Below are 13,329 nucleotides of genomic sequence, written 5' to 3'. Positions count from 1 at the left end.
TGTCCCCCCACAGCCTGGGAGGGGGGTGGGGGGGCTCCCCGGGGACAGGGGCCCCGGGGGAGGGTGGCATGGGGGGGCCCGTAGGGCGTTCATGGGGGGTACGGGGGTGCGGGGAGGGGTGCCAGGGGCCTGAAGGGTTTGGAAGGGGGGGAATCCCTGGGTGTCCCCAGGGGTGCCCTGAAGGGAAGGGAAGGGTCTCGGGCGTCTCCGTGATTCTCCGGCGGGTCCTTGGCGGTGGCTGTGTCCTCCCTGCCCCGCTCACCCGCTCGCCCCAGCGCTCGGCCCCGCCCCTTCCGCCTCACGTTCCCACGCCGTGCCGCAGCCGCGGTGCATTGTGGGGCGGCGAGATGGCGGCGCTCAGCGTGGGGCGGGCGGCTGCCAGGGTGAGGGCCGGGGGGGGTCAGACCGGGGATGGGGCGGGGTGTAGGTCTGGGATGGGGGAGAATCGGGGATGGGGGGCGTCAGGTCTGAGTCAGACTGGATAAGGGGGTTGTCTATCCTGGGGGGCGGTTGTCGGTGTGGATCGGGGCGGGGGTCCGGCTGGGCTGGGGGTGAGGGTTTGGTGTGGATCGGGGTGGTGGGGGGGGTCGATGTGGGATGGAGCTAGGGTCTGGGCTCCTGGGGTGAGGGGTCCGTTTGGATCGGGTGGGGTCGGTCCGGGCTGTGGGGGACAGACTGGATGAGGGGGTCTGGGTCGGGGGAGGGTGAGGGGTCAGTTTAGGCTGGGGGGGGGTGGTGTCAGTCCGGAACAGGCCCTAGGGTCCAGCGGTGAGGGGTCAGTCTGGGCTTGGGGGCTCAGTCTGGGACAGGGTGTAGGGTATGGGCTGAGGGTGTGTGTTTGTGCTGGGGGTTGTGTAGCCAGGTTGGGCCGTGGGGATTAGTTCAGCCTGGGAGGAATGGGGGGGTTGGGGGGTGGGCTAAGCCCAGACCCAGGCGCTCAGGCTGGACTGGGGGTGTTGGAGAAGAGTTTGGGTTTGGGGGTTGGGGGGCACATCTAAGCTGGGGCTCCCTGTGGGCTCCCTGCATCTCACCTTCCCGCTTCCTCCGCCCCAGGGTCTCCTGCGTGCCCAGAGCCTCGGGACCTGGAGAGGCCTGCATGCCTCCGCCGGCCTCCAGCAGATCCCGCGGGCCAAGGTGAGAATGGGGGTCCTGGAGCCCCCGGGCCCACACTGAGTGCGGGCAGCCCCCAGCACTCACAGCAGGGCGCAGAGGTGCCTTGGGGAGCGGGGGAATGGGAGAGGGCGAGGGGCGGGCAGCGGCGGTTCCTGGGCGCTGGAAACTTTCTCACTATTTTTAGGCTGGGGCTGCGGGTGCTCGTGGCCTGCGGGGCTGGGCACGTGAGGGGCCCAGAGCGGGGGCTCCTGAGGGGGACTTTTATGTAGCCAGAGGAAGCAGAAAGCTGTCGCAGGATCCTGTCACCACCTAGGAGGTGTAGGACGGTTCCTGCGAGTTGCATTGAGCTTGCTTTGTTCAGGAAAGGGTTTCTGTTTCCCCGCACCCTGTGGGTGTGCTTGGAAAGCACCATGCCATCCCTGCCCTCCCTGCCACCGGCTCCCAGGCAGTGTTCACTTGGCGGAAGCAGCGTTTCTCACTCTTGGAGCAGCATGGTCTCGGTGCTTGCTCCTTCATTCTCCAGAGGTTCCTCTCCGGCCCTTTGGCGCCCAGCTCAGCCTTGCATGGGTGCAGGGGGCTGCTGGCAGGGTTGCAATGGCGAGTGTTTTTCTGCTACGTGCAGCTAAAACCATTAATCAGAGCGCAGCATTGATGGCGGTAGTGAAAATTGTTTTGATTCAGTCCTTGTCATTTAATCATAAACTTACTGTACTTACCTGTAGCAGTTAATGGCAAAAAATACATGAAATAAAGTATGGTGATGATTAGAGATTGAATAAGGTAAGAGTGAGTCGTAGCTTAGCACATACAAGCGTTATTTAGACTCAGGTCAGGAAATAAGAGTTGCGATAGAGGGATGAGTTGTTTTCTGTGGGAAGAAGAAACAACCCAAGTACCAGGTAGTGAATTAACATTATGTTTGTCACCTTCAGAGTGACAGGATGTCCAGTTCCCATTTATAAGTGAAGACAACTTACGTTATTGTTTAAGATACTAAAGGGAAGGGCTCGGCACTGAGACTGTTCTTTGACCTTGAGCTTGGCCCAATGCCACGATTCCCTCTGCAGATGCTTTACTGCTTCTTGAAATTTAGTTGCTGAATGGTAGGCGAGGTTTTCTGCCCTGGAACTTGATTCTAAAAATCAAAAGTCTTTCATCTCATCTTTCTTTTCACACTCGTTCTTTTATTTTACATTTATATGATTACCATTTGCTTCTGCTTCATGCACTGATGCATGTACATTTCTTGAGTCATGTTGACATTGCTACTTGTTTACTCCTCTTGTTGTCTAATTAAATTGTTGGATGAAATTCTTGTCTCTAACTGCAACTGTCTAGTCCGTGAGGCTGGTTCTGTGAAATCCCACGTCTGGAGATCAGCTCTGTACAGGAAATTACTGGCTAAAGAAGGTGGGGATTAGTAAAAGGATTATGTAAAAGCAGGAGGCAGCTACGGTGGGGGAGCAGGCAGCATTGATTTGGAGGTGGATCACATGTGGAACATCTCGAGAATTATCTTTGAGGCTGATTTTGTGTTCAGGACCCAAAAAAAATCATACTCAACAAAAGTCTGTGAGACAATGTGAATACAGCAGGAAGAGGAGACTCACATGGGAATCTTAGGAGATCCCGAGCACATGAAGTAGGAAGGAGAGAAACCTTATAATGCAAGATTGTGCTGTTACTTCCTAGTAAGAAGGATTTCTGCTGTACAGAGGGAGAGATCGTACCTGGAAATGCTGTATGAGACGCTGTATGAGGAAAAGGTCTTTAGCTTGCCAGTGGATTACAGGGTATCGGGTGTCTCTGCTGTGCAGGGTGATCATAACATCACAGGAGCAGGAGCTCTTCAAGGTAAAGTTCACTGTTAGTACTGCGGTAAATTTTTGTTACTAAAAAACATGCTGTTTTTTATTCTCCATATTGTTCTTCATTCTCCATATTGTGAGTAACTTCCACTAGTTTGCAGCTTGCAAGATAGGGGTCCCAATTGGATTAGGCTCTGGGATGCAGCAGAGGGTCTGACTCTTCTTTGCTTTCTGTGCAGTCAGAAAATGCAAAGTCTGAGAGCACGTTCCAGGTCACCATGCTGCCCGGAGATGGGGTGGGCCCAGAGCTCATGCACGCCGTCAAGGAGGTGTTCAAGGTAACAGCTTCTGCCCGTTGGCGGGATGGGGTGGACGGAGAAGGGAGGAACAGCAGTTGCAGAATTGCTTAAAGATGCTCCTGATCCAGAGACCCTCCAGGACTGACCCTGGTCAGTTTCCTCTGGTGCGGAAGAGAACTGGTTGTGAAAACCCTGGGATCTCACCTTTTCCATAAATAGGTTCACCTTGAACGTCAGTCTTGCAAACTGTCATGGTTTAACCCCAGCCAGCAGCTCGTTCCCCCCCACAGCAGGATGGGGAGAGAATCAGAAGACTAAAAGTGAGAAATCTCGTGGTTTGAGATAAAGACAGTTTAATAAATAAAGTCGCGCAGGGAAGCAAAGCAATGCAAGGAATTCATTCACTACTTCCCACGGGCAGGCAGGTGTTTGGCCATCTCCAGGAAAGCAGGGCTCCATCATGCATAATGGTTACTTGGGAAGACAAATGCCATCACTCCAGACATCCCCCCCTTCCTTCTTCCCCCGGCTTTATATGCTGAGCATATCGTATCGCGTGGAATATCCCTTTGGCCAGTTGGGGTCAGCTGTCCTGGCTGTGTCTCTTCCCAATTTCTTGTGCGCCCCCAGCCTGCCCACTGGCGGGGCCATACGAGGAGCAGAAAAGGCCTTGACTCTGTGTAAGCACTGCTCAGCAGCGATGAAAACGCTGTATTATCAACGCTGTTTGAGGCTCCATGCCCCAGCTCTTGGAGCCCCCCGTCAGCGGCCCTCTGTAATGTGTAGCGTAACTTCCCTGCCGAGTCTCTGATCTGACGGGGGGGTGGCTCCATCTCTGCATCTGTCTGGCAGGCTGCCAGCGTGCCGGTGGTCTTCGATGAGCATCACCTGAGTGAGGTGCAGAACATGGCGTCGGAAGAGAAACTGGATCAGGTGGTTGACTCCATGAAGGAAAGCAAAGTGGCCCTTATAGGTAAGGACTTGCGCTAGCGGTCTGTCCGGTGAGGAGGGGCTCTCGGCTCTGCCTGCAGGAAATATTGCCTTATCTCAGATGCCATTAAGTGCTTTTAGAGGGCAGGAATTTCTGTGGTTAGGTCCTGGAGAAGGAAACGTGCTGTCTTTAAGCTTAGAAGCAAATTACCGTGCTCGGTTTACTGAGCTTATCAAAGGGGAGGTTCTGTCCAGCTTCTGCTTTTGAAATAAGATTTCCTAGTATGGCCCAGAGAAGCAAAGGGCCTCGTCAGGGGCCTATATAGCGAAGATCAGTCTCCACAATTGGCTGAGGTTCTCTTGAAGCACCCTCTGCTCCGACCCTGGCTGCCCTGTCGCCTGGGTTCAGGCAATGTCCTTAGCGGCTGTCAGTGCACTCCGTGCTCTGTGTTCTTACTCCTGCTCCGTGTTGTCCCACAGGCAAGATCCACACCCCCATGGAGTACAAGGGAGAGCTGGCTTCTTACGACATGAGGCTCAGGTAAGCCCGGTCCCCTGACTGACATGTCAGTTGCTGGGAAAACAGCATTGCGCTTGGTCGTGTTGTTCTGCCCCTGAACTGGGTGCCAAAGGAAGTGAGTACAGGTCAGATGGGAAATTAATACATTATCAGGAAGCAGAAGATCCTGAGGGACCAGGAGCTGTCTCTGTTGAATGTGATCCTGCTGCCTGCTTCCTTGGGGGTCCTGGAGAGGAGACAGTGGGTGGCTGGAAAATGGACAGTGGTGGCCTGCCGGACAGAGGGTTGTCAAAGCCATGCTGTGACGAGGTGTGGCTTGCTCATGATCTGTGAGAGGAAAGGTAGATGGATGGAGAGAGACAGAGACAGAGCTATGGGAAGGCATCTTGGGAGGTGGGGAGCTGTTTGCACCATAGAATCATAGAATCATAGAATCATTTAGGTTGGAAAAGACCCTTGGGATCATCGAGTCCAACCATCATCTCCACTCTACAAAGTTCTCCCCTACACCATATCCCCCAACACCACATCTAAACGACTCTTAAACACATCCAGGGATGGTGACTCCACCACCTCCCTGGGCAGCCTATTCCAGTGTCTGACCACTCTTTCTGTGAAGAATTTTTTCCTAATGTCCAGCCTAAACCTACCCTGTTGCAGCTTGAACCCATTCCCTCTTGTTCTATCGCTAATTGCCTGTGAGAAGAGACCAGCACCAACCTCTCTACAATGTCCTTTCAAGTAGTTGGAGAGAGTGATGAGGTCTCCCCTCAGCCTCCTCTTCCTCAAACTAAACAGTCATAGAATCATAGAATCGTAGAATCATAGGGTTAGAAGGGACCTCTGGAGATCATCTAGTCCAACCCCCCTGCCAGAGCAGGGTCACCTAGAGCAGGTTACACAGGAACACGTCCAGGTGGGTTTTGAATGTCTCCAGAGATGGAGACTCCACCACCTCTCTGGGCAGCCTGTTCCAGTGCTCTGCCACCCTCAGGGTAAAGAAGTTCCTCCTCATGTTTAGGTGGAACTTCCTATGTTCCAGTTTGTGCCCATTGCCTCTTGTCCTGTCCCCGGGCACCACTGAAAAGAGCCTTGCCCCATCGTCCTGACACCCACCCTTTAAGTATTTATAAGCGTTGATAAGGTCACCCCTCAGACGTCTTTTTTCCAGACTGAAGAGACCCAAATCCCTCAGCCTTTCCTCATAAGAGAGGTGTTCCAGTCCCCTAATCATCCTCGTAGCCCTCCGCTGCACCCTTTCCAGCAGTTCCCTGTCCCTCTTGAACCGGGGAGCCCAGAACTGGACACAGTACTCCAGGTGCGGCCTCACCAAGGCAGAGTAGAGGGGGAGGATGACCTCCCTTGACCTGCTGGCCACGCTCCTCTTGATGCACCCCAGGATGCCATTGGCCTTCTTGGCCACAAGGGCACATTGCTGACTCATGGTCATCCTGTTGTCCACCAGGACTCCCAGGTCTCTTTCCACAGAGCTGCTCTCCAGCAGGTCAGCACCCAACCTGTACTGGTGCATGGGGTTGTTCCTCCCCAGGTGCAGCACCCTACACTTGCCCTTGTTGAACTTCATAAGGTTTCTCTCTGCCCAGATCTCCAACCTGTCCAGGTCTCTCTGTATGGCGGCACAGCCTTCCGGTGTGTCAGCCACCCCACCCAGCTTGGTGTCATCAGCAAACTTGCTGAGGGTGCGCTCTATCCCCTCATCCAGGTCATTGATGAATATGTTGAACAGGACTGGACCCAGTACTGACCCCTGGGGAACACCACTCGTCACTGGTCTCCAACTAGACTCTGTGCCCCTAATCACAACCCTCTGAGCTCTATCTTTCAACCAGTTTTCTATCCACCCCACTGTCCATTCATCTAACCCACACTTCCTAAGCTTCCCTATGAGGATGCTGTGGGAGACCGTGTCAAACGCCTTGCTTAAGTCAAGGTAGACCACATCTACCGCCCTCCCCTCATCTATCCATCTAGTCATGCCATCGTAGAAGGCTATCAGGTTAGTCAGACATGATTTCCCCTTGGTGAATCCATGCTGAGTACTTCTGATAGCTTTCCTTTCCTCCACGTGCCTTGAGATGACACCCAGAACGAGCTGTTCCATCATCTTTCCAGGGATGGAGGTGAGGCTGACCGGCCTGTAGTTCCCCGGCTCCTCCTTCTTGCCTTTCTTGAAGACTGGAGTGACACTGGCTTTCCTCCAGTCCGCAGGCACCTCGCCTGTTCTCCAGGACTTTTCAAAGATGATGGAGAGCGGCCCAGCAATGACTTCCGCCAGCTCCCTCAGCACTCTCGGGTGCATCCCATCAGGGCCCATGGACTTGTGAATATCTAGATGATCTAATTGGTCCCTCACTCGCTCCTCCTCAACCCAAGGGAAGTCGTCTTCTTTCCCTGTTACTTTATTCAATGCCTGGGACTCCTGAGGGCTGGGCCGAGCAGAAAAGACCGAAGCAAAGAAGGCATTCAGTAACTCTGCCTTCTCCACATCCTCCGTCACCATGACTCCTGCCTCATTCAGCAGTGGGCCTACAACTTCCCTGGTCTTCCTTTTGCTTCCAATATACTTGTAGAAGCTCTTTTTGTTTTGCTTGATGTCCCTAGCCAGGTCTAATTCCAAGGCGGCCTTGGCTTTCCTTGTTTCATCCCTGCACGCTCTGGTGGCATTCTTGTAATCCTCCCAAGGGGTCAGTCCCTTCTTCCACTTATTATAAACTTCCTTCTTCCACTTGAGCTTTTTCTGAAGCTCCCTGCTCAACCATGCAGGTCTCCTGCGTCCCTTGGCCGATTTCTTTCTCTTAGGGATGCACCGATCCTGAGCTTGGAGGAAGTGGTCTTTGAATATCAACCAGCTTTCTTGAGCCCCTTTGCCTTCCAGAGCCCTAGCCCACGGGATCTCTCCAAGCAGTTTCTTGAAGAGGTCGAAGTTAGCCCTCCTGAAATCCAAGGTTGTAATTTTACTTCTTGTTGTTGTTTTGTGGCCATCACCAGCTGCTACCCCTAGGACTTGCAGGGAACAGTCACTGCCCCAGCAATAGCTCATGATGAAATGCTGACTCTGCTGCTGCTTCTTTCGCAGGCGCAAATTAGACTTGTTTGCAAATGTTGTCCACGTGAAGAGCTTACCAGGCTATAAAACACGCCACAACAACTTGGACCTCGTGATCATTCGTGAGCAGACGGAGGGGGAGTACAGCTCTCTGGAACATGAGGTACAAGAGCCCCCCTCCAGCACGCAGGAGCTCTGCTTGGGGTTATTGCTGGCCCTGTTGAAGGACAGGGAAACCTGCCCCGGGATGTGTGGCTTTCCTTGCTACTGGGGACACGTTCCTGCTTTCCATACCAGAGCTGTTCAGCATGACTGAGGAGCTGGCTGGAGCAGCAGGGATGTACGAAGTGACAGTGGTGGAATTAGAAGAGGATTTAGGGATGTGAATACGCACAGACCCAACGAGGATGGTGATGGGCTGCAGGGGGGATAATGCCAAAGAAGGGGGACAGGGGTATTAAGGAATCTCTTGATGAGGGGTGATCCACTGTCAGTCAAAGACACCTCATCTCTGTCTTGAGGTGCCGGGACTGTCAGCGTGGTGTGTGTTGGTGAGGAAGGGTGCAGGGTGCTGCGCTGCATGGCGATGGCTGCTGACACTCTCTTTCCTGTCCAGAGTGCAAAGGGAGTCATCGAGTGCCTGAAGATCATCACCCGGGCCAAGTCGCAGCGCATTGCCAAGTTCGCATTTGACTACGCCACCAAAAAAGGGCGCTCTAAGGTCACAGCTGTGCACAAAGCCAACATCATGTGAGTGCCACAGCAGCAGGTTTGGAGCCCCATCTAATTGTCAGACACATGACTGCTGTCACGTCTGGGACCTTGTTACACTCAGCTTTTGATCCCGATCAGAGCAGTGCCAGTCTGGTTCCAGAGAGGCTGGGCTTTCCCCGGGAATAGTGGGTTTTTTCCTCTCTGTATGGTCTCGTCTCCAGCATGAGGCCTGACAGCTGCATCTTGGAGGCTGTCAGCTGAGAAGGGGAGAAGCTCTGGCATTGAAAGCTGATCCCTCATTGCTCCCCCTGGGCCCCGATTTCACCACCCGTGGCTGTGCAGTGCTGTGGGGTGCTCTAGGGTTGCCTGCCTTCCCCTGCCCTGCTGCAGTGGGACACCAGTTGCTATTAGATTCCCTGCTGCTGTCGTGGTTTCACTGCGTCACGGTTTAACCCCAGCCGGCAACTAGGATCACGCCGCCATTCACTCGCTCCCCGCCCGCAGTGTGGCAGGGAGAAGAGGGAGAAAAAAGAGAAAAAAACCTCATGGGTTGAGATAAAGACAGTTTAGTAGCACAGTAAAGGAAGAGAAAATAATAATAATAACAACGGTAAAAGAATATAAAAAAAAAAAGTGATGCAATACAATTGCTCTCACCTCCCGCTGATTGATTGCCCAGCCTGTCCCGAGCAGCAATCATGGATTCCTGCCCCCCTGGCCAACTGCCGTTTATATACTGTGCATGACGTGTATAGTATGGAATATCCCTTTGGCCAGCTTGTCCTGTCTAATACTCCATCTCAGCTTCTCCGGGAAGCTGCAAAAGTCCTTGACTTAACGTAAACATTAGTTAGCAACAGCTAAACCAATCTGTGGTATCAACATTTTTCTCATAATAAATCCAAAACACAGCAGCTGCTAGGAAGAAAATTAACTCTGTCCCAGCTGAAACCGAGACACGCTGCTGTCCTGCAAACCCTTTGATGTATTTCTTGTCTCTCAGGAAATTGGGCGATGGGCTGTTCCTGCAGTGCTGTGAAGAAGTGGCAGAACTCTACCCCAAGATCAAATTTGACACCATGATCATTGACAACTGCTGCATGCAGGTGAGGATCCTGCTTCCCTGCCCCAGAGCCGCTCTGCACCGCCTGCTGCTGCTGAGCCGAGCCATGAAGATACGAAACCTGAAAAGCTGCTGCCACTGACAGCTTGGCAGGTCCAGGTGCCCGCCCTGGCCCCAAGGTTTGCTCCTTGCACAAGACAGGAGACTTCTGCCTGCTCTGCTCCAGCTGAGGGCAAGAGCTGCGGGTGGCAGGGGTATTTAGAAGCATAGAATCACAGAATTATTTGGGTTGGAAAAGACCTTTTAAGATAAGCGAGTCCAACCATTATTAACCTAACACTGCCAAGTCCACAACTAACCATGTCCCTAAGTGCCACATCCACACGTCTTAAATACCTCCAGGGATGGTGACTTGACCGCTTCCCTGGGCAGCCTGTTCCAAGGCTTGACAACCCTTTCAGTGATGAAATTTTTCCTAATATCCAGTCTAAACCTCCCCTGGCACAATGATGTCTCATCTGGGTTTGCAAAACTCTGCCAGGTGACGTAGGTCTGTGGCTCCCAGGTGGTTTCAGCAGGGCTCTGTGTGCTCCCAGCTGTCACTTGAGCACAGTTTGGGGACGTTGTCAAATGCGGCGGGTTCTGCTGCTCCACCAGATTGGTGTAGCCCTGTCCTGAGGGCTGTGGAGCAGGCTGCAGCCCATGTTGGGTGCACAGGGCCTCACATCTTCCTCTTCCCTCCTTGCAGCTGGTGCAGAACCCCTATCAGTTTGATGTCCTGGTCATGCCAAACCTCTACGGGAACATCATCGATAACCTGGCAGCTGGCTTGGTGGGCGGTGCCGGCGTGGTTCCAGGGGAGAGCTACAGCGCCGAGTATGCTGTGTTTGAGATGGTGAGGAGTCTCAGCTCCCCGGAGGCTGCTGTGCTATACCAGCACCTCCGGTTGTCGAGGAGGGTGGCTGCTGGGGACAGGTGTGGAAGATGGTCCATCACCATGGCTTCTCCTCCTGCAGGGCGCCCGCCACCCCTTCGCCCAGGCCGTGGGCAGGAACATCGCCAATCCCACTGCCATGCTGCTCTCCGCTGCCAACATGCTGCGGCATCTCAAGTAGGTGCCTTTCACGTGGGGGTGTGGTGGGGGGGCAGCGGGGGCTGATGGAGGGACTGACCCGCTCTCCTTTCCTCTCTCCAGCTTGGAATTTCACTCCAATTTGATCGCGGATGCGGTGAAGAAGGTGATCAAAGTCGGAAAAGTGAGTGTTGGGCAGCCGGCCTTGCCTGCGTGTTTGTAGCTGTGTGAGTGTCCATGGTAGCGAGCTCCTCTGTGTTCTCCATGACAGACCAGGGCGTCTCCCACCTCCTCTCCCACCTCCTTGCCTCTTTCCAGCTCCGAATCCCGTGTGCGTGCAGCTGTGGCTGTAGTTGGCTGCAGTTGGACCCTCTGCGCTTGTCTCGGGGATTGCTCCTGCTGCCCGTAGCGGTGCTTGCTGGTTAGGGAAGGTCTGGCAAGGCTGGGGGACATCAGATGGCCACTTTGTCACGTGTTGCCCCTCAGGGGTCTCTGGCAGGGTGCATAGAGGGAAGCTGCTCTCCTCTCCCTTCTGGCACTTGTTTCACTCAGTTCACGATCACGTTTCTCCCTTGTTTCTCCCCTTCCCCTGTGTTGGATTTTTAGGTTCGGACACGGGACTTGGGCGGTTACTCCACCACTTCTGACTTCGTGAAGTCTGTGATTGACAACCTGCACCCCCACTATGGTGCCTAGGAACCCCACTCGCCCCGGGGAGTCGGGGACTTCATTGCACCCTGCAGCAGCTTCCCATAGCTTACAGCCCAGCAGCGCGTCCTTCCCCCTTCCCCGCCTGGCGCAGCTCGCCCTGGCCGAGGTTCCCTGGTGCCCCGGGGGCAGAGGAGGAGGAGGGCGGCTCTCCTCCTGCCCAGCCCAGAGCCAAGTAACCACCCCCAGTCACCCCAGCGGGGATTGCTGGAGGGACCGAGGGCAGCGCTCCCTTCGAAGTGAGGATCCCTGGGGGTCTCCCCAGTTCACGTAGGCAGCGTCTCCACTGTGCCCTCCGTGCGATGAGGGCAGTGCGGCTCTCGGGGCCTGCTGGGGCGAATTGGGGGTGAGCGGGCAGCATCCCAACCTCGGCAGGCAGCTCTTGGGGACAGCGGGACCACGGTTACTGTAGGAGCCTTCTGCCCACGGAGACTTTAGCAATAAATGGGACCACAGGGCTGACGCCCCGCATCCAGAATGCACAAGGGCAAGCTGCTCACGCAGAGCGAGGTTCCCCGTGCTGGCATAATCCTGGCTGTGAGGTTTTGTCACCTCCTGGAAACCGGTGCAGGGTGTGAGGTGGTGATGGGGGGGGGGGGGGGGGGGGGCTGCTCTCTTTGCCCCCACTTCATGCGTTTGTGGCTGGTTTCTGAAAGCTGGGAACCTGCCTGGGGCTCTGAGCTGGGCCACCCCCGGGTAGGGCAGCGCCTGCGTGGGCAACAAATGCTTGCCCCGCAGCAGGCAGAGCTCGGGACCTTCCAAACTGCTGCGCTCCTCCATGGCAGCTCTTTGCCCAGCAGTATGAGCCTCTGGAGCCCACGTGGCTCCCCGGGGTGGTGGCTGGGGACCAGCAGCGATGCCAAAGCGTTTGGTGGGACCATGGAAGCTCTGCCCTGGCAGGCAGCTGCTGTGGCCAGGGCAAGGCACTGTGTGTGTGAGAGAGCGACTGGGACATACATGTATTTAATGCTGCGCTTTGTATTCATGTTTGCAAATAAAGGGTCCAACATTTCCCTCCACACCTCCCCGGTCCAGGTGCTGTTCCCCACCTGGCTCTGCCCCTGCCCTGCACCGCACGGGTAAGGCTCAGGGTTGGCCCAAGCCCCTGGGGGTGGTGGGGCAGCTTGTGGGGTCAGGGCAATTGGCCAGGGCTAGAAGCCCAGCTGGCAGCGAGCGCAGGGCCATGGCCGGGCTCTGCCTGCAGCAGTAGGAGCAGGGCTGCGTCCAGGGGAACGCCTGGGGCTCAGCACTGGTCCTGCACCACCACTGCCAGCCCCTCACTGTCCCCTCCGGCCTGCTGGGGTCGGTGAGCCCAGGGAGGGGCTGCCATGAAATCCTCTGCTGCTCCGATTCCTGCCTCTCCCACCCCTTCAAAACCTGCACAGAAGCAGGCACTGGCAGAGGGGCTGGCAGCCACTTCCTGGGCTGTCACTGACCATCTCCTGTGGTGGGGGCTCGCTGGGACACCCCTGCAGGGACCAAAGTAGCTGAGGTCTGTGCTGGAACCAGAGGCAAGAGGCCCAGCACGTGCTTGTGCCCACACGCACAGACAGGGTGCACCAGAGCTCGGGGGGGACAATGTCCCTCTCAGCTGGCACGGGGCAGGGTGCACCTTGTCAGGCTGTCCCCAGCGTGCCTCCTCCCTGAGGCACAAGGACACCTTAGGTAGTCTCCCAGCAGGGGCTGCAAAGAGCCTCGGGGGGCCTGGTCCTGCAGCGACAGCACCCAGCACATGCCCAGGGGGTCCCCGCAGTGCTGTGGGGGCCCCCTCCCTCCTGGCTAACGCTCCCCTCTCCTTGCAGGTGCGCACAGCGGACATGGGGGGCTACGCCACGTCCCTGGATTTCACCCAAGCCGTGATAGCTGCCCTGGATGTCTAGGGCCGCTCGCCTCGTCCTCCCTGCTCCCACCCTGCCCGCCCGGTAATTTATTGCTTCCCTCTAATAAAAGTGGCCTCTGCAGCATGACGGGGGTCTGCAGGCATGCTCCGACACACGCGGCGCCATCACTTCCCCCCAGGGAAGGTGGAGTCCCC

General features: G+C 55.6%; 1 protein-coding gene across 3 annotated transcripts; it reads left to right on the top strand.

Annotated features, from left to right (window-relative positions):
* Window positions 1–316: 316 nt before the first annotated feature.
* Window positions 317–13,261, top strand: IDH3B (isocitrate dehydrogenase (NAD(+)) 3 non-catalytic subunit beta). 3 transcript variants are annotated; one of them, XM_063336004.1, is made up of 12 exons: window positions 317–383; window positions 1,054–1,134; window positions 3,161–3,259; window positions 4,073–4,193; window positions 4,631–4,691; window positions 7,768–7,900; window positions 8,354–8,487; window positions 9,455–9,557; window positions 10,263–10,409; window positions 10,531–10,625; window positions 10,710–10,770; window positions 13,097–13,261. In XM_063336004.1, exons 1-12 carry the CDS (start codon window positions 348–350, stop codon window positions 13,172–13,174), a joined length of 1,149 nt encoding a protein of 382 aa, XP_063192074.1. In that variant the 5' UTR covers window positions 317–347; the 3' UTR covers window positions 13,175–13,261. The 3 variants fall into 3 exon arrangements, with proteins under 3 accessions (XP_063192074.1, XP_063192075.1, XP_063192073.1); XM_063336005.1 differs by having other exon boundaries at window positions 10,710–10,813; XM_063336003.1 differs by lacking the exon at window positions 13,097–13,261 and adding an exon at window positions 11,193–13,034.
* Window positions 13,262–13,329: the final 68 nt, after the last annotated feature.

Source organism: Chroicocephalus ridibundus, chromosome 5 (genome assembly GCF_963924245.1).
Source record: "Chroicocephalus ridibundus chromosome 5, bChrRid1.1, whole genome shotgun sequence".
Taxonomy (NCBI): Eukaryota; Metazoa; Chordata; class Aves; order Charadriiformes; family Laridae; genus Chroicocephalus; species Chroicocephalus ridibundus.
This window is presented reverse-complemented; position numbering and strand designations above follow the sequence as displayed.